Source organism: Ailuropoda melanoleuca, chromosome 4 (assembly GCF_002007445.2).
Source record: "Ailuropoda melanoleuca isolate Jingjing chromosome 4, ASM200744v2, whole genome shotgun sequence".
Classification (NCBI taxonomy): domain Eukaryota; kingdom Metazoa; phylum Chordata; class Mammalia; order Carnivora; family Ursidae; genus Ailuropoda; species Ailuropoda melanoleuca.
This window is the reverse complement of record NC_048221.1, coordinates 105,508,749-105,528,709: the sequence shown is the minus strand read 5'-3', so window position 1 is coordinate 105,528,709 and position 19,961 is coordinate 105,508,749. Positions and strand designations below refer to the sequence as shown.

The window sequence follows — 19,961 nt, the reverse complement described above, 5'->3', positions numbered from 1 at the left end:
TTGTTGTTGTTAATGAAATTTCTAGAACCAGGACTAGGCTCAATTCTTTTCTCCTAATCCTGTATGTGTATGTATGTGCATGTATGTATTTTAAACCATATAATAATACAAATTTGTCAGATCTTTAAAAGCAGTTTTTGTAGATGGTATTAAGGGTGACTAGTGGTTCTCTTTCACCTGAGTTAGCCTCATTTCTGGGTAGAATCTTTAGAGCAATAATGAGTGGATTACTTATTTTGTTTTCTTGCTTTTTTAAGGGCTTCCAGTATTTTTCCCCAATTTTTTTTATTGTGGTAAAATAGCCATAACAGTATTTACCATCTTAACCATTTCTAAGTACACAGGTCAGTGATAGTAAATCCATTCACGTTGTTATGCAACCATCACACCATCCACCTCCAGAATTGTTTGCATCTTGTACAACCGACACTCTTACCCATTAAACACTGACTCCCTCCTTCCCCTCCCCCTGGCCCTCGGCAGCCACCATTCTGCTTTTTGTCTGTGTGATTTTTGACGATGTGCTTCATAGAAGTGGAATCATACAGTATTTGAAAGACTGACAGTATTTTAAAGTGGTCAAAAATTGAAGCTGAAATTCTGTAGCTCAAAACCTATTACCTCGTTTTGTAAAGTCCAGTGTCTGCATGGTGATTCATATTTCATTAGGGTGCCTTTGCAGAAAAATGTTTTCTCTGTATTCACTTATAACAAAGATAGTCATAAATGACTAATTTTTCTTGTCAGGAAAGTAAAAAATGGTGCCTTAAGTTGACCACGAAGGTCCCCTTAAAGGCTGTACTTTCATGTTATCTGGCAGGCAGTCTCAAGCTGGGGTAGGTTTTCCCTTATATCACAAGATTTCTCTTGATTATCGCATAACTGCATCATTATACCTAATTGATTTTTTTTCCAGGTGTACATTGCTTGTGTTTGGAGTGTGGATCCTTTATATTCTCAAGTTAAATTATACTACTGAAGAATGTGACATGAAAAAAATGCATTATGTGGACCCGGACCGTGTGAAGGTTAGATATGCCATTGATGTGGTTTAAATTAAAATATTTCCAAGCTTATAGTTAAACAGAAATATCATCTCTAAAGGGTTATAAAGAAGTCCTCAGAAAAGTTATAAACAGAGGGAAAACATTTCATCTTAGCACTCCAGAATCAGAGACAACCCCCGCCCTAGCAAAACAAATAACCAACCCACCCACCCCACAGTGTTCTTCCTCCATGTACTGAGGTCGCTGGGGGGAGGTGAGTTGCATTTGACCCACTCTGGGCACCCACCGTGGGCTAGCATGCTGTGATGTGGCCAACATACACGTCCTTACAACAGGGATGTTCTAAAAGAACGAGTTCTTTTAGTATCCCGTCACTCCTGGGTTTTATTTTTCATTTTAATGATTTCACACTGTATTTCAAGCTTTTTTCCCTTCAATTTGTATTTATTTTTCAAATCGATTGACCTATTATGTGCTAATTTCACAGATTACCTGAGTGGTTAGATGAACCAGTAATGTTCAGTCCTGAATGAAAGATGATTTGAAGCCAGGTAGTATGGTAATATTGGTGACCAACATGTACGGGCCCTTTACCATCATCACGCCGGGGAGATATCCCAGTATCCTCTCCCTCTGACAGGTGAAGGCTGGGAGGTTAAGCTGCTTGCCCAAATTCACATCTAGTTTAGTTAACCAGTTTAGTTAATCTAGTTTAGTGTGTGCTGTGTGCTTCAGCAATATAAACACATTTAACCCTCCTACTGGGAACTGTCGTTACCTCAGCTGAGGCGGTGGAAGGGCAGGGAGATTGAGTGGCCTGTTTAAGGTTACCTTCACTAGTCAGTGGTGGATTCGGGGCTTGGACTCTGCAGCGTGGTCTCAGAGTCCGAGCTCCTGCTGACTGCTCTCTGCCCGGGTAGGGGAGGTCCACAGAACAGAGCCAGAAGTTATGGGCAGGCTGATGCAGGAAGGAGGGACCTTAAATTTCTGACCTAGATTCAAGTCTAAGTGCCACTTAGTCAAAGATGAGACCTTGGGCAAGTTACTTAATTGTTTTGAGTCCCAGTTTTCTCAGCGCTGAAATGTAGATAACAACATCTGTGGGACAGGGCAGTCCTCAAAGCTGAATAAGGTAACGTACACGGAGCTCCTTTTCTCGGCTGGGTTTTTAGTCACATGTTTTTACTTCAATCTGTATGTCCCGCGAAGTGCCTCGCCTATCCTGTGAGACAGGCAGGTAGAAACAAGAAAACGCAAAGAATATAATTAAGAAATGTGCAGCGTGGCCTCTGCAGGATGGTTGTGTCTCCCAGAGCCTTCCTTCCCGTGCGGGTCTGTCGCCGGAGGCTGGCTGACTGTGTTCATTTCACCGGTATCAGCACATCTGTCCGTGGAGCAGGATGTGTCCAGTGCCTCTGCTCGGGCCTCCCGCCTCCCTCTCTGGCTGGCCTTGCAGACATCCTGATAGCCGTGAGCTCTTCCCTTTGCTTCTTTGCTGTGCTTGTCCATGTTCTCTTTGTGGCCTCTTTCTCCTGTCCATTGAATTGGTCACGCTAGTGACCATCTGACCGACTGCAAAGATCACTCTCCAGACTGGGTTCATTGAGGAGAGACGGGAGCTCTGGCGTGCAGGGGTCCAGCACACCATTTCACAAGTACAGGATGGAGAAGATGCGCTTTCGTAACACCTGGGGTAAAAATCAACTTCGCAGCTTGAGGGCCTGGCCAGCGCCGTCTGCATCGGCCTGTGCCGTGGCTGCCTACAGCCGCTCCCCACAAGCTGCGTTAATCGACCAGGGATGGTCTGCTCATCCCTGCAGAGCTCAGACAAGTGCTCTGATCATTACGGCTATTACTCTGTAAGGTTCCCCAAGGAGTCCTAGTGACTTCTGAGGATGACCAGAGAAGCGACTCAAGACCACGTCCCCAAGGAACCTTTGAAGGGATGGGAACGTTTGCGTAGCCGGAAGGACAGAAGGCCTGGTGCGGGACACGTGGCAGCTATGGGCCTCCGGGAGGGGCAGCTCTGCCCAGGTGGCCTTAATGGCAGATGTGCAGACTCAGGGGTGGCGGCCAAGCTGAAAGGAGAAGATTTGATGGTCCGAGGCATCCGAAGGTGGGATTAATGCACCACCTTTGTGTGCATCTCTGGAGCTCTTGAAGCAAGTCCAGGGTAACTATTTGGTCCTATAGATAGAATTTAGGAATCAGACAGTTGGTGGCTCATGGGCTTTTCTGATCCCTTCCAGGCCTGAGAGAGTGTGGTTCTCTGTAGTTTTATCAGTACCAGGCTGGAAAGGATAGGCTGGTTTCTTCCCTGCTCTCAATGCTGGTCCCCAACTTAGTGCCTTTGATGCTGAGCCTCAACCATACTTTGAAATTCTTCTGAAACTTCCCAGACTCCATCTGATACAGTAATTTGTGTAAGCATTTTGTTGTCTCATCTAAAATAGAAGTTATTTGAAACAAGGATGGTATTTATAAAAATATACAGTTTCTCGGATTCTGGGAACAGGAATAAAGCTCCAGTTGCCCTTTGGCATCCTCTGTTCTCACCCGTTGCCCCAGTTTCATGTCTCCTTGCCCACCTTTCTGCATCCAGGCATGCCCCACTATGGTGGTAGTAGTATTTCCAGAAATTGAATCTGATATGGTGCTTCCCAGTTGCAGACTCTGATTTGTTCCCATTACCTTTAGAATATCCAGACTCCTGAGTCTGGCCTGTAGGGCTCTTTGTGCCTTGGTTCCTGCCTGTCTCTTTAGCCTCCTTTTGCTGCCCCGTGTCCCAGCACTGCCTGTACCAGGCACTAAATCCCTTCACAACCCCTTGGTTGAGCTTCTTTCTTTCTTCCTCATTATGGTTTTGATTTGTATTTCCCTGGTAACCAATGATGAGCATCTTTTTTGTGTGCTCATTGGCCATTTGTATATCTTTTAAGGAGAAATGTCTGTTCGAGTTCTTTGTCCAATTTTTCATTGGGTTGTTTGTCTTTATATTACTGAGTTATAAGAGTTCTCTATATTATTCTGGCTACCAGTTCCTTAATCAGATATATGGCTTGCGAGTATTTTCTCCCATTTTGTGAATTGTCTTTTCACTTTCTTGATGATGTCATTTTCAGCACAAAAGTTTCCTTCTTTTATTTAAACACAAAAGTTTCTAATTTTGGTAAAGTCCGGTTTATTTATTTTTCCTTTTGTTCCTTGTGCTTTTGATGTCATATCTAAGAAATCAGTGCCTAAGCCTATGGTTTCTTCTGAGAGTTTTATAGTTTTAGCTCTTAAATGTAGGTCTTTAATTTATTTTGAGTTAGTTTTTGTATGTGGTGTGAGGTTGGGGTCCAGCCTTTTTCTTTTGCATGTGAATATCCAGTTTTCCTAGCACCATTTGTTGAAAAGACTTTCCCCTCTGTTTGCTGCATTCCTTCTAACATCTCTCCCTGGAGCCCTTCCCTCCCTTTGCCTCTCCGCTCCTCATTTTTTATATCAAATCCCAGCTCAGGAGTTATCTTTTCTAAGAAGCCTTCTCTGATCATCCTTCTCTGTCTTCTAGAAGCGCCTCACACCTTAATCCTAACACTTACACCGCAGTATTTTAACTATCTTTCCCACTTGTCCTTTAAGCAAGCCCTTGGGAGATGGGGATTGTGTGCTAACACTTTGTGTTAATGAATATGTACTTAGGTATATTCAACCCCAGAGGAAGGAGAGATATTACTGAACCATGGTGTGGTGTCTCATCTCTGAACTCCAACTGAATAGAAAATCCACAGTTAAATAACAGGCAATTTTTTTAGTATCTTCAGTAATGTATATTAAGTTTAATATTGCTTTAAGGAATAGGTCAGGTAGTTTCTGTGCAACTCTCCTCCTATCCACCAGTGGATAGTAGACAGGAAAAAAAAAAATCTCATATCCCCTTTCCCCTAAACCATGAAATAAAGAGTCCTCCATTTAGGCTGATGAGGCCAGTTTCAAAAGCTAAGTTCACTGTGGGACCAATAGCAGCCTCTCAGGGCTGCCAGTGCCCTGCCCTGATTGGCTGCAGTTGAGGATTCCAGGGATTCCAATCCCTGACAAGGGCGATGGGAGTACCTAATGGGCAAGGTCAGCCTCCCAGGCCTCACTGCCTGACTCGAGAAGGGGTGTTAGCTTCCTGCACAAAACTATGGTTTCCTAAGAAGGAGCAGGGTAATGGAGACCCAGTAGGCAGCCCACAGTGACTACCACATCAACCCAGTTCTAAAAGATCATTATTTTTTCCAATTACAAAAATAACATCAAAAATTCAAATAATATGGAAATGAATAAAGCAGAAAGTCCCCCGTAGTTTGTGCAGAAGGAAGAAGGAATCAGGGTGTAGTTATATAAGTCAAAAGTCGTTTGTGAAAGCCTTGATCCGTTCAGAAATTAATAAAGTGGAAAGTGAAAGCCTGCTATAATCACGGTGGAATTAGGAATATTTTTTATTTTTTTACTTGAGACTTTTTTTTATAGCTTTTTCACATTGTTGACACTATCAGAATGCCCCACTTTTCACAATGGTCCTGACAGGTTGTCCTGCTTCATTCCAGGCTGAGGGAACAGTGTGTGCAGAAAGCATGTGCCCCCCAGGGCTTTGCAAATTAGACGCACAACAAGAGTTGGATATCACTGAGGATTGGCGTAGGGAAGAGCAGGACAGAAGACTGAATATGAGCCAGGACCAAAGAGGGAAGGGCCTTGAACGCCACACTCAGCAAGTCCCAAATTTGATATCTGGTCATGTTTCATTAAAACAAAATCAGAAACCCTCTGTCAAGTCCCCAGAGTAGAAGAGATGGCCACGGAAGCTGGCCAGTGTGGTCCTGGTGTTCTGAATGGCTGTGAGGTGGTATGAGCTCTCTACAAAGAAAACCCTGTCTCCAGGCTGTTGGTGGAGATCGGTCCTTACCACCAAGAGCGTGTAGATGAATCTGAATTGTTAGGGATGTAGGTTAAGCAGAAGATGGTCTCAAAGCCATGAGGCCCCCTTAGCTCTGTTGAGGTTATTCAGCGCCGTGTTAGTGGGACCCTGCTGACCCTGTGGGGTCTGAGCGTTGTCTGGTTGTGCTGGACCCGGACTATGTTAATACGGCAGCAGAAGTGTGGCCGGGGTGGTTGTGGATTTTGTCTTTTCTATTTAAAGATGCCCCTTAACGTGCCGTTTCTTTAAAAAGACTAGCAGTGGTCTCTGCCAGGATCTGGACACTTTGAAAGCACATTTCAGAAGTGAAATTGCACTTCAAAGAGGTTTGAGGAGAGACGGGGGCACATCTTGTCAGTTTAGGTTTGGGCCACGTGGTTGCAAGCGTTTGAACTAGGCCCTCTCTCTTCTCAGAGAGCTAAAAACCACATACCACCCGGGGGATGGCATTTTATGCCGTGCAGTTGATTATGGCCAAATGTCCTTCTCTCCAACTCTGCAGATGTACACTCACGTAGCTAAGGTAAACAGAGGGACCCAGGCTGAGTTTTTAGTCCGGGTGCCCGCACCTCTAGACCGGTTCCTTCCTCTCCTCCGCGCTGGCCCCTTGCCCCAGACCATTCTCGAATGGCAAAGGTGAGGGAACTGAAGCCTTGACCTAGGGCTGGATGCTTTAGTCAAGGTTACTCTGCTGGTTAATGGATCTAGAAGTGGGTCTAGCGTCCAGATCTTCTGATTGTCTTTTTCTAACCGTTTACTGTCACAAAGTATACGCACCATAAGATTGACTCCTCTTAAGCATACAGTTTGATGGAGTCCGTGCATTTACAGTTACGCCACCGTCACCCCAGTCCAATTGTAGAACATTCCGTCGGTCACCTGCATGAGTTCCCTCACCCGTTGTAGTCTGTCCCACCCTCCTCCACCTGGCCCGGGCCGCCACTGACTGCTTGAGTTGTTACTGTGGTGTTTTTTCTGTGACTTGGGTATTCAGATTTTGCCCCGCTGGTAGCCAGGGGAAGATTCCAGACGGTTCCCTTGAGCATGAGTTCAGGGTGGCAGTAGCTTTGCCCGCGGTCGCTGTTCTGTGATGGAACCCCAGTCTCCACACATCTGGGGCGCAGTGCAGGATGGGGGGGGGGCGGCAGAGCGGCCCTGTGAGGAACAGAGCAGTACCGCCTTTCACAGGCAGGAACCGAAAGTTTCCTGGGGTCACTCAAGCCCTCCGTCACGTGGTCTGTGGCTGAGGTGGGCTCCAGCCCCCAAACTCTGCTTCAGCGTCGGTGCTGGGCCCTGTCCCGGATTTGAAGAACGAAAAGAGAACACTGCCTTGTACGAAGAATTATGCCATTTACTTCTATTTCTGAGAAGTATTGTCCTAAAAACTATGCAGTAGAAACGGAAGTGGAGACTTGGCCGAGGAAACCACCTCGATTTTTTGCAACACCCTGCAGTGAATGTTCACGGCGTGGTTTCCTGTGGCCCAGGGCCACCTCACTGACAATTGGAAGGACCAGCTGTCTGTTTATTCTTAGCTCTGGGCAGCCAGCAAGCTCAGCCTGGAGGACCTGCAAAAGCTGGAGCCCTCGCTTCTGGGCCTTGCTGTAGAGAAGTGGGGTTTCTGTGTCTCCGCGCCAGTCTCCGGTTCTCTGCTCCCCGTGGCCCTCTCCCTGGATGAATGCCACCCAGACCCCTCCGCGCCCTTCCTCCCCGACCTGCTTCGGCTTCCAGCTCTGGAGCTTCCTGCAGCTGGGGGAAGAGCAAGGTCACTGTCCTGCCTTTGTCGAGGCTTTCCCCGGCTGTGCCCCGCAGCACAGCGGAGGCTGGAGACAGGCCGGGCTGGCTTCCCGTTAGAAGAAACGGTCCCCGGGGCCTTCTCGGGGCTTGTCCCACGTCTCTAAATGAGGTGAAGCAGAAGGGGGAAAGGAATTGCTGTCGCCATAGACGTTTCCAGTGGCGTTGGAACACTTGTTCCCCTGCGATTGATGTCTTGCCCCCCACTGTGAGAGGCACAAGTGGTCACGGTCAGAGGGTGATTAATAAGCCTTGTGCTCTGCTCCCAGCCTCGAAGGTGAAGTTTGAAGTCTGAAATGGAGCTCTTTGCCAGAATGGCAATGTAATGAAATTTCCCTCCTCCCAAATGAAACTTCTGAAGAGGAAATTTGGCAGCCCAGGTTTCTGGCTCGATCGCCTACTTCTCTTTCCAGTCGTGCGGGGATCCCGAGGCCGCTCGGGGTGCCTCCAGGCACTTGTCAGACGTTCCTCTCTGTCCTGGGAGATCTGCACCCCCGGGTGCTTGACGTGTCGTTCTGTAGCGAACGACTCAACCTCTTGTTCTCTAAAACTTGCTGTTCATAACCCTCAGGCCGCGGGTCTGGAGACAAACGTCTGTGGTAGGGGTGGCCCCTCTCTGTGCCCCATCCCTGCTGCCGAGTGGCCTGGGCTTGGCTGGCCTTCCGTTCTGGGGCTGCTCGGGGCCACGACTGGTCCTTGCGTGGCTTACCACTGAGTCCTCACGAAGATGCCAGTTCGTATTTAAACTCTTGTTCTCGGTGGTGGTGTTTCTGTGCTGCTCTGTGTAGACAGAGGCTGTGGTTGTCGGTGTTGGGGAAGTCATCAGACCCGGTTAGCTCGCCAGCTCAGCATCTTACTGGTTGTGCCACCTTGAGCCCACGAAGCAAAGAGACTAACGGCCACATTGTAAGGTGTGGGAGCCTCGGTACCAGGGACCGAAACCGCAACTGCGCATAGTGTCTTGGCATCATCTGTGCTCAGAGAGTATCAGTTCCCCTCTTCAGAAACGGGGCCCCATCCTCAAGATGCAGACAGTGTGCTCTTCCAGGTACTAAAACTCTTTGAAGCTGTAACTTAAAAAGGGAGGAGCGGGGCGGAGGTGGGGGGGTTGCTATAATAGGATAGGTGTTTTCCTACGAAAATATTCATTATACAAAAACCAGACAATAAAAATAATAAAACTTTCAGGAAAAACCTAGTTGGGGCATACATTTAAAACAGTATGCAACAATAATTATCTTCATAATAGTATGGACATAGTTTAAAACACACGTTCAATCCTAAAAATAAATATCCCAGGAAATCTGGGACTTCATACACGCAGGCACGCATGCATGGGTACGTGCGTAGGTGTGAAGACAGCCTGGTGAGAGGAGGGGAAAGGCAGGGCCAGGGCTGATGAATGTGGAGAGAAGGACAAAAAGCACAATGATGAGGGAGAACTTCCGGCCAAGCGGTTGTGAGGCAGCATTTGGCCAGACTGAGCCAGGAGGAGGCCTGGGCCTATAGGCCTCTGGACCACGTCTCCCCACGGGGCACCGCATTCAGCTGGGCTACTGTACTTGGCATTCAGCAGTTGTTCCTTGTTGAGGCAAAGCATTAACGTGCAAGGAAAATCGTATATAAAACCAAGGCCACTTCTATGTTGACATGACATCGTGCCCTGATTCCATTTAGAATAACTTGCATTCCAGACTCTAGGAAGCTCATTGCCCAACCGATAAATCAGCCTGTTTCTCATCCTGGTAGATAAGAACCTGAAATGTGAAATTTTATTAAATTGTATGAACATACTATAAATAGTATGAACAGTAAAAAAAAAAGGCACATAAAACTTACCATCTCAACCATTTTTAACTGTACAGTTCGGCGCTGTTAAGTATATTCACATTGCTGTGGAACAGATTTCTCGCACTTTTACATCTTGCAAAACCGAAACTCTGAACCCATTAAACAGCATCTCCCCATTTGCCCCTGCCCCCCCCAGTTTCTGATAAGCACCATTCTCCTTTCTGTTTCTATGAATTTTAATACTTCAGAGACCTTATATAAGTGGCATCAGACAGTCCTTTTGTGACTGGCTTCTTTCATTCAGTACAATGTTCTCAGGTTCATCCATGTGGTAGCATGTGATAGATTTTATAAAATGTGAGATACTTTAAGGTATGTATTTCACCCCAAATTTATGTGGGGAACAAGCTTAGGCCATGGGTAGGAGGTGGGGGTACGAGGACAGGCTTTCCCCTGTCCTGTGATTCTCCCAGGTTATTTCTTTACGTTTCTGAGCATCAGTTGACTCTAAAAAGCAGCTGTTTTGTGCTGAAAGGCAGGAATCAGCAGGGAGCTCTGTCAGACCTTGCAGGACACAGTGTCCCCTGTAAGAAGATATTTCTAATGCCTGAGAGTTGTTCCAACTCAGATTGCTGTGATTTCATTCCAGAGAGCCCAGAAACATGCCCAGCAAGTCTTGCAAAAGGAGTGCCGACCCAAGTTTGCGAAGAGGTCGATGGCGCAGTTGTTCGAGCACAGGTACACCCTGGACTTACCGCCCTTCGTGAAGGAGGTCCCCAAAGGAAATGAAGCCGAGTACAAGTACGATCCTCCTTTTGGATTCCGGAAGTTCTCCAGCCAAGTCCAGTCCCTCTTGGAAATACTGCCTGAGCACGACGTGCCCGAGCACGTGAGAGCCAAGAGCTGTAGGCGTTGTGTGGTTATCGGAAGCGGGGGGATACTCCACGGACTCGCGCTGGGCCACATCCTGAACCAGTTCGACGTTGTGATAAGGTACATGGGTTCACCTCCCGAGTTCACCTCACTGCTGCTGTTGGTCCCCGCCGCCCCAGCAACAGTGAGGGACGCAGACAGCGCCGCATGTCCCCGCCTGCAGGGGGCCTACCGTGCAACAAAAACATGAATCGATCGGATGCCCCAAAGTGGGCCACACTGACCCTCATTTGGCCGCACCTTTTCAGAGGAGGTGAGGTTTGGAAGGCTGGGTGGATTCAGGAGGAAGCCTGAGCGAGGCAGGACCAAGAGGCGCCCGGGGTGTGGGGGGTGAGTGGGTGGGATGCCCGGTCTGGGAGCAGGGCCGGGTGTGGGTGTGCCCCCCAGAGGCCGGCCTGGCGGGGACCTGGGAAGCGCACAGTCTGAGCTCCACTCATCCTAGATTCTTTCTGGTGTAGCTGGCTAAAACTTGTTTTCCTTATGAAAGCAAAATATGTTTATTCTTGAAGATTAAAGCAATATAGAAAAATGTGAGGAAGAAAATAACTCCTCAGGCCCAAATAACCAATCACTATTAATTTGCTGTGTTTTTTCCGCTTCCGTTCTGTACAGATACTGAGTGCTGTTATATTCTTACAAAGTGTTTTGCTTTTTTAACGTAATAGTATGAACAGCTTCAGAGGTCATTAAGTATTTCTTGGAAAATTAACTCTTCCAACTGCTTAGTAGTCCTTTAAATGAGAGTATCATAAGTTATTTAGCTGTTCTCCTATTGCTGGACATTTTACAATTTTCAGTTTCTTTGTTATTGTGAAAATACCTTGCATAGCTCACACTTATGTTCCTATCTCTGATTATTTCCTTGGAAATAATTCTAAGAATTCTTAGAATTGTTGGTCTAAAGATATTCGAGGGTTTTTAAGGCTCTGATGCATTGTAATAAATTCTCCCTATCTGAAGGATGTGCAGAGCCAGGAGCGCAGTGCATGCTGGGTCTTCAACAGATTTGTTCAGCAGGGGTGTGTGGGTTTGACCGAAGGCAGGAGAGGCTTGGGCAGGGGACTGGGTTTCGAGGTTGTGCAAGCATGCAGTGTGTGGGCCTGGTGTGAGGCAGAGAAAGTGGAGATGGTGTGAGGTGAGGGATTAGAAGTGGTGGGGTTGGGCTTTGAGGATTGTAAAGGTTGGGGTGAAGGAGGCTATAACCACTGCCTTTCACTGGATGCTTTCCATGTGCCAGACACTGTGTCACGTGCTCTAGAGGTTCTCATTCCTCCGGGAAGCCATCACTGTTAGTGTCACCAGTGAAGACGTTGAGGCACTGGAGGGCCCAGGATCCAGGCCAGATGCCAGCAGCCCAGATGCAGGGTAGGAGGCTTTCAGAACCTGATCCCTGGCCCTGTGCGAGCAGCTGAACGATGTGTGCGCAGGCAGGGCCCGTGCCCATCTACTGGTGTGGGACCGATACAGGACGAGGAGTGGACAGAAAGCAGGGGTGCCCACGGTGCGCACACTGGGCCAGAGGAGAGGTGTGGTGGGGGAGAACGGCGGCCTTGGAGACCAGTGGGATTGGGCTCTTGAGGGAGGAGGCAGGCAAGGAGAGCTTGGGTGTGGAGCCCCGCCCTGGCAGGAGGAGTGTCATGGGCACCCTGTGAAGGCGCACACACGAGTTGTGTCTTTGCACAGTTTCAGCTTTATTCAGTCACAAAGCAAAGTTCATTCATCACAGTTAGAAAGCAGGTTCTGGATTCCAAACTTGATGACAGTTCACCATGTGATTAACTTGGCTTCTTACACAGCACACAGAGCAGGACAGGAGACAAGCCACACAACAAAGAAGACAGCAGAAGGGTGTAGGAAGTGAACTAGCCAAACCCGAAGTCAGTCTGTGTCAGTCCGATCCGGGTCAGCTCTCGGCACTGACTGCTTCTGATGTTCAAGCGGTGAAGGCTCTCGCTTCTGCTCAGACATCAGTCAGGCAGAGCCGTCCAGGGCACTTACTTTTGCAAGTGGTCAGACATAGAGGGGTCAGGTCTGAAGAGTCTGACAGTTTGCTGCCAAAATCTACCCCTTTAGAGGGATTTCATCAGTTTGGGGTCTCTGCAGACCTCCTCTGGCTCTGCTCGTTATCAGTTCTGGGAAGTCAGTGGACGCTGGTCCCCGCAATCTCTCCTAGCGGCAGTACCTGAACTGCTTGCGTCCTTGCTTGACTCAGGCCCCTGCTTGACAGGAGAGACTCCATTTTGCTCTCTGCAAGGAGAGTGGGGCTGGGAGAGCAGGGAAGGGGCTGGAAGGTGGCCTGATGCCCAGTGGTGGTCCACAGATCCCCAAACTGGGGAACATGGACTTCATGTGTGGCACTGAGAGGCCACTGAGTGCTGGGGACAGAGAAATGGTGGCTTAGCCTGATGATGCGGGAGAATATCAGTTAAGAAGATTTTGGGGGGTAACTTTAGGCTTGAAACAATTCCAAATTTAACATAAAAGTTGCAAGAATAGTACAAAGAAGCTCCCATTCACACTTGCCCCAGATTCTCCAGCTGGCAACAACTTTATCACATTGCTTTATGATTTTCTCTCTATAGATGCTATTATTATTTTCTGAACCCTTTGATAGTTAGTTGCAAATATCAAACCCCTTTACCCCTAAATAAGTCAGTGTGCATTTCCCAAGAACAAGGACATTCTGTTCTAGAACTCCAGAACCACAGAACAGTATGCAGAATCAGGAAATGAACACTGAGAAAACACAGGCCCTATCTACATCCTTATCCAGATTTCACCAACAACCCTGATAATGTCCTTTATTTTAAAAAAGAAAAGAAAGGGGAGGGGGGAATAACTGCCTCAGGGGCATGCCTTGCATTTGGTCTTCATGCGTGGTAATGTCTTTTGATAATCCAGAGGTAGGTATCAGATCTCTAGAAGTGGCAGTGGAATAGAGAAGCAAGCTGAGACACAGATGTGATATACAAGGGAAGAACCAAACAGACTTTGAGTTTACGAGACTCTGTAACTGGGTGAGTGGTAGTGCTTTCAGAAGAATTCTCAGAATCTGCCCCCAAAACAACCGCGCTGGTAAGACCCTTTGTTGATCTCAGTTTTAAGTGTCCCAAGTCCTTGCTTTAAGGATGCACCTGGGCCTGGTGCCCTCCTGGGTCCCGACCCTGTCAATGTAATTGTGGTTTGGGTCTGCCTTGCCCTGGTGTCTTGGTTTCGTTTCTGATTACCTTTCTGAAATTCTGGCAAGATCTCCTAATATCTGAGCACAGCAGGAAGCTTTCGAGGAATCATTACTGATGCCCAGAGAAAGCCCAAAATATAATATGTTTGAGTTGGCTTAAAATGGTAGGACTGGATGGAATTGCTAGACATTCAGAGAGGAGGTGTGGGTGTCCCCTGGGGCTTGAGGCTGCCAGGTGGGAGGCCCTACCCCCAAACCACAGCTCACTCGGAGCCCTAAAAACATGTGGGGGGCACAAGGAAGGAATCTTGCATGATGTGATAAAGTAGTTGATGGCTTGCTTTGTCACTTTATCTTTGTCCTTTTTATTTAAATAGGTTGAACAGTGCACCAGTTGAGGGATATTCTGAGCATGTTGGTAATAAAACTACTATCAGGATGACTTATCCAGAAGGCGCGCCATTGTCTGACCTTGAATATTATTCCAATGACTTGTTTGTTGCTGTTTTATTTAAGAGTGTTGACTTCAACTGGCTTCAAGCAATGGTAAAAAATGAAACCCTGGTAAGCACTAGAAATTCAGCTCTCCAGCGTTCCTTCGTAAAAAGTGGAGGGGTCTCTAATTGTAATTACAGACTTTTATTTTTAAACAAACACAGTGGAATGTATACAGTTGACCTCTGAACAACATGGGTTTGAACTGCATGGGCCCACTTACACACAGATTGTTTTTGATAAATACGGTGCAGCAAAGGCAGTAAAGGCATTTTCTCTTCCTTCTTTTCTTAATAACATTTTCCTTTCTCTAGCTTGCTTTATTGTAAGAATACAATATATAATACATATAACACAAACAATGTGTTAGAACTGTTTATATTATCGGTAAGGCTTCTGGTCAACAGTAGGCTATTAGTGGTTAAGTTTTTGGGGAGTCAGAAGTTATCTGTGCATTTCAGTCATGCGGGGAGGGGATGATGGTGCCTCTATCCCCCACATCATTCCAGGGTCAATGGTACTTTTGTGTTGTCTTTCAAATAACTAACTACTACCTTTGTAGAAACCCATCAGTACTCCTTTTTGGAAATTACTTTCAGAATTTAAGATGAAGTCACGTGGAAGTTGTGATCATTACTTAATGGGAATATCAGGTTTTGAACCAAAATTGTTATTACTGACCACCTGCCTCATTCACCAGACTTGAATTTACATGTCTTTTGGCTAATCCAGAAATTAAATTTCCTTGGATGAGTAGAAACCATTATTGAGGGTTTTCAGAAGAATATATATAAAACCTCTGAGGAATATTCCCCAAGAGATTGTCTAAAAATGCTCTGCTGGCGGTCCCCTTGTTGGAGGCAATTCACAGAATTCCAGAGGGGCAGATGTTGAGGAAATGGCCCTCATGAGTTTGGTCATATTCCCTTTTGTTCGTTACAGTAATTGATCATATTACTTTATGGCCCCACCCATTATGCTGAAATAAATTTCAGAGGTCAACTGCCCCATTTATAGACACACGTAAAAACTAGGTGTCTGCGAAATTAATAGGATATATTAGACTTTTTACATAAGCTCCATCTGATGGAGAGTGTCTGTCTGCAAAGCCTGATTCTGTATAGGTTATGATCTTCTGGATTTTCCATTGGGTAGAAGTGGGTCTAGATGGAAAATGAAGCACATAGGAAATGACTTACAGTCGGTTGCCAGGAGACTTCATAGGACTAGAGACTAGATCAAGTTAGTGGAGGGAGGATGCAGGGGGAGGGCCTGATCTGAGTGGGGCACACACGGCACTTAATACCCTTAAGTCGGATCTGTTCACCTGGTCTTCCCAGGGTCAAATGATGCCTTTCGGTCCTAAAAAGGCTTACCATCCCAGGTCACTGCGTGGGGAACTTCTTCCCCAAACAAACCAGAGCTGGTTCTGCAGTTCTCCTTCTTGTCCAGTGCCACCTGCGTAAATCAGGTCCTTTGGGGTTGCTACTCTGAGCTGGGGTATCGGATTGGCAGGGATTTCAGTGACTGCCGCCCACCAGCCCACGTGGGGTCATGTCCACAGCTCTGGGCTGCTTAGCAGGGGTGCACGCTCGCCTCCTGATGGCAGGATGACTTTATTCAGCCCCCTAATGATTGCCTGCTTTCTTCCCTTAGCCATTTTGGGTGCGGCTCTTCTTTTGGAAGCAGGTGGCGGAAAAAATCCCACTACAGCCAAAACACTTCAGGATTTTGAATCCGGTTATTATCAAAGAGACTGCCTTTGACATCCTTCAGTACTCGGAGCCCCAGTCCAGGTTCTGGGGTCGAGATAAGGTATTTTTGTTGCCGTTGAAAGTTAACTGCTCTTCTCTGTGCTGGAAGGGAGACCTCTGTACAGATTTCACTTCGGCTCAGCTGTACCCCCAGAAGCGTCTCCCGGGGTAGAAACGGAGTCACTGATGACAGGCTCCGCGCGCGTTTGCTGTTCTGCATCTTGACTTCAGGGCCCCTCATTGTTCGCTTGGCTCTTCCCCTGGTGACTCATCTCTAGTATAGTCCACATGTTAACATTTAGGTCCCTGAGATTATTCAAGGTATTCTGACTCTGGGACTCCATATAGCTAACTGCAGGACACTGAAAGGCACTTTGGTGGTCTAGACAGTGCTTTGCATTTTTAACTCTGTGGGCCGCTTAGGTCAGACTTGACATTGTCATCACTTGATAGGTGATGGTAAGTAAAGTTCGCCCCCTAGAGCAGTGCTTTTCAGTTGATGCTTGGGTCCCATCCCAAACTTTCTATTTAATTTTTCTCTGCTATGGTCTATACATTGGGATTTTCAAAGTCCCCCCCCTGCCCCCGGCGATTTTATTTTGCAGCCTAATTTGAGAACCTTTGTGCTCTCTGTAGCTTGTTCACTGCAATAGAAATTCTCTACCTGCAATTAGCCTGCATGGACAGCAGGAGGGTGGCGACGCCTTTATTTTTGGTTTCTTTATGAGCCGAATAGCTAAGCCTGTGTCTTTAAAAATAACTTTTTTAAAAGCAGGGGAAATCTTCCTTAAACTTTTTTTTTTTTTTAAATGCAGGGCTTGAACTCACAACCCTGAGATCAAGACCTGAGCTGAGGTCAAGTCAGATGCGAAACTGACTGAGCTACCCAGGCATCCCCATTCTTAAACAAACTTTTAAGCAAAATCTCCATATATAAAGGAAAACGAGGAATTTAGAAACGGGGGCGGGGCACTGCTCACATGGGTGGGGGGGGTGCTGCAATGTTGCCTAGCAGATACCTGGGGCTGGTCAGGGTCACAATCTGCAGACAGTGAGTTAGACTCTTGGATGTGGTCAACCAGTAACCAGTAGGCAGAGTGGCAGGTTCTTCTGTTTGCCCAATGAATCAAATTCTTTTTTTAAGATTTTATTTACTTATTTGAGAGAGAGCGAGAGAGCATGAGCGGTGAGGAGGAGTAGAGGGAAAAGGAGAAGCAGACTACCCGCTGAGCAGGGAGCCCCATGCGGGACTCATCCCAGGAACCCGGGATCACGTCCTGAGCCCAAGGCAGATGCTTCACCGACTGAGCCACCCAAGCCTCCCCCCCATGAATCAAATTCTAATTAAAAATGTTCTTTAAAACACCTGTGTAAATTTTAAAAGAAGAATTCTGTGTTTACTGGGAAACACAAATACCGAAGTAGGCTCCTGGAAGCAAACTTGGCTGTGGTCGGTAGCAGCTCACTCCAGCTCTGGCTCCAGCCCCAGGCTTCAGTACCCAGCTCGCTGCCAACACAGCTGACACTCTTCCCTTAGCAGGCCACCATTTTCCTCAGGTGCTCTGCCCTCTCGGGGGCTTTCCTGCCTCTCCATCCACGGGGAGGCCGCGAGGGCCGTGTCGTGTCTGCCCACTGCAGGAACGTGTCCAGAACCAGTGTTTCCGGTCAGGAGGCCGTGCCTGTTTCCCTGTCGGAGGAGAGTGGCTCTGGCGCTCAGCGGCGGCTGGCAGGGTCTGTGATTGGGTTCATTATGTAATCGGTTGCTTTGCTGCTCTTCCCCACACGGGAGCACATAGGGTCCCCCAGGACATGGACTTCACACTTTTAACCTGTTAGCATCAATCGTAACAACACAGTGTAAAAAAAAGACTTAAACAGACTTTGGCAAGATTCTTAAGTTATGAAGAGTTTTCACTGTCCTTAGATTTCTTTATCTTCTCAACTGCCCTGTGTCTCTGTTAAATTCCATAGTATTTTTTAAACATAGGCAAATGCTCATTTATGGTTTGTAGGTAGATTTTTATTTAAAAAGTAACCTTTAAAAAATTAGCAGATCTAATTACATTAAATATGAAGTTACTGAACAGCAAAAGTTATCGGAAAGTTAGAACACAAAATAAGTGGGGGAAATTTTATCATATGTATGATAGTAAATATTCCCAAAGTATAAGGAGATCTTATTAAATTAAAAAGAAAAGATGAGCCAATAAAAAAATGGGGAAAAGATAACAATGACATTTCACAAAAAAAGAAATTAATATAGCCAAGGAATACATGATAAAATGTTCAACTTCACCAGTAATCAAATAAAAGTAAGTTAGAGCCACAATGACATTTTTTCCTGTTTTCTTAGCAAAAATTTAAAGGCTTGAAAATGTCTTTACTTGGCAGGAATACAGGTAGAATTGTAAGTTGGAGGGTAGTTTGGCAGTATATATCAGCTTTAAATGTGAATTTGAATAGTCTTGACCCAGCAATTTTACTCTAAAAATTTTATCATAAGAAAATTAGAGGGGGGGCGCCTGGGTGGCACAGCGGTTAAGCGTCTGCCTTCAGCTCAGGGCGTGATCCCGGCGTCCTGGGATCGAGTCCCACATCAGGCTTCTCCTCTATGAGCCTGCTTCTTCCTCTCCCACTCCCCCTGCTTGTGTTCCCTCTTTCGCTGGCTGTCTCTATCTCTGTCAAATAAATAAATAAAATCTTTAAAAAAAAAAAAAATTAGAGGGGCACCGGGCTGGCTCAGGTGGTGGAGTGTGTGACTCTTGATCTTGGGGTTGTGAGTTTGAGTTTGACGCCCACATTGGGAGTAGAGATTACTTAAAAATAAAATCTTAAAAAAAAGAAAGAGAGAAAAGAGAAATCTGCAAAGGTGGCTATTCTAGGATGTTCACCATAATGTTAATAGCAAAGGACTAAAACAGCCTAAACGTTTCTCATTAGGAGATTGTTTAAACGCATTATGTATAGTCAGTGCAGTCTTGTGTGACTATTAAGGATGAAAGAATACAAATGGATATGAAAACACCTCCCTGAGGTATTAAACGAGAAAATCAAGTTACTGGACATGTATACCATCCCATTTGTGTTTAAAAGTAAAAATGTGTGTATAGAGACGCATAGGGAAAAGCTTGGAAATAAACAGCAAACTGGGATTGCGTTCTGGACGCAGGAACGGCCTGGTGCACACGCCCTTCCAGCGGAGAGGGAAGTCTGGTGGGTTCAGAGGTGTGGTTTAGGGGATATGTTCTGGAAAGAGTATGCTCTGAGCGGTTTTTCATAGCTTCTGAGTCTCTCTCCATACACTGCCCCTGTGTGCGGCTGATTTCGTGTAGTCCTTCTGTAAACACTGGGATGCTAGGTATGGAGCCGGCCATAGGTAAGACAGGACACTGCCTTAGGGTCCTTCGGCTAAACAGGAAGAAATCTTCCTTTGGGTTAATTTCTCTTGTTCTCAGTGACTGTTGAGTTTCTTAGTGACATAGATGCCGCTCCTCGAGGAGCAGGAGGTGGTTTTGAACACATGCTGAGTTCTGTAGAGGTTCCTTAATCCACTTAAACGGTGAACTCAGACGGGTTCACTGTGGTTCTCGTTGACAGAAAGAGAGAGTTGTTTCTGGAAGCCACAGACTTGAGGAGGATGAACGAAGTAGTTATATTTACCCGTGAAAAATTGTACAACAGAATGTCATTAGCAGATCAGTGTGGCCTTCAGGGAGTGCTCAGACCGCTGTAGGGCTTTCTGTATTTCTCTCTACCCTGTGTACTGATTTTGCCTACGACTGGGACAGAGATCCAGGAAGCATGATTCCAGATTTGCAAGTGGCAAGATAGCGGACGTGAGGGGAGGAAGTGACGATATCATCAGAATCCAGACTGGTTCAGACATTTGGCACATTAGGCCACAGTCGGTAGGATACATTTTAGAAGGAACAAATGTGGAAACCCTTAATTTGGGCCTAAAAATTGCCCCCACAGAGGGTGGGCAGAAACTGGCTTAGCAGCAGCCATACATGTAAAAATGGCCTGGAAGCGTATTTGCCAGAAAAGCAAATGAGGGCCTT

The 19,961-nt window shown here is 46.5% G+C and overlaps 1 protein-coding gene across 5 annotated transcripts in view; it reads left to right on the top strand.

The window, feature by feature from the left end:
• ST3GAL5 (ST3 beta-galactoside alpha-2,3-sialyltransferase 5) overlaps nucleotides 1-19,961 on the top strand; it is a 46,244-nt gene that overhangs the window by 24,539 nt on the left and 1,744 nt on the right. For 2 of the 5 annotated variants that reach the window (XM_034659474.1, XM_034659475.1), the window contains exons 3-6: nucleotides 917-1,028; nucleotides 10,187-10,530; nucleotides 14,029-14,215; nucleotides 15,803-15,961. In XM_034659474.1, the coding sequence (XP_034515365.1) occupies nucleotides 917-1,028; nucleotides 10,187-10,530; nucleotides 14,029-14,215; nucleotides 15,803-15,961 (802 nt within the window). The other 3 variants (XM_034659476.1, XM_034659478.1, XM_034659477.1) reach the window with 3 other exon arrangements.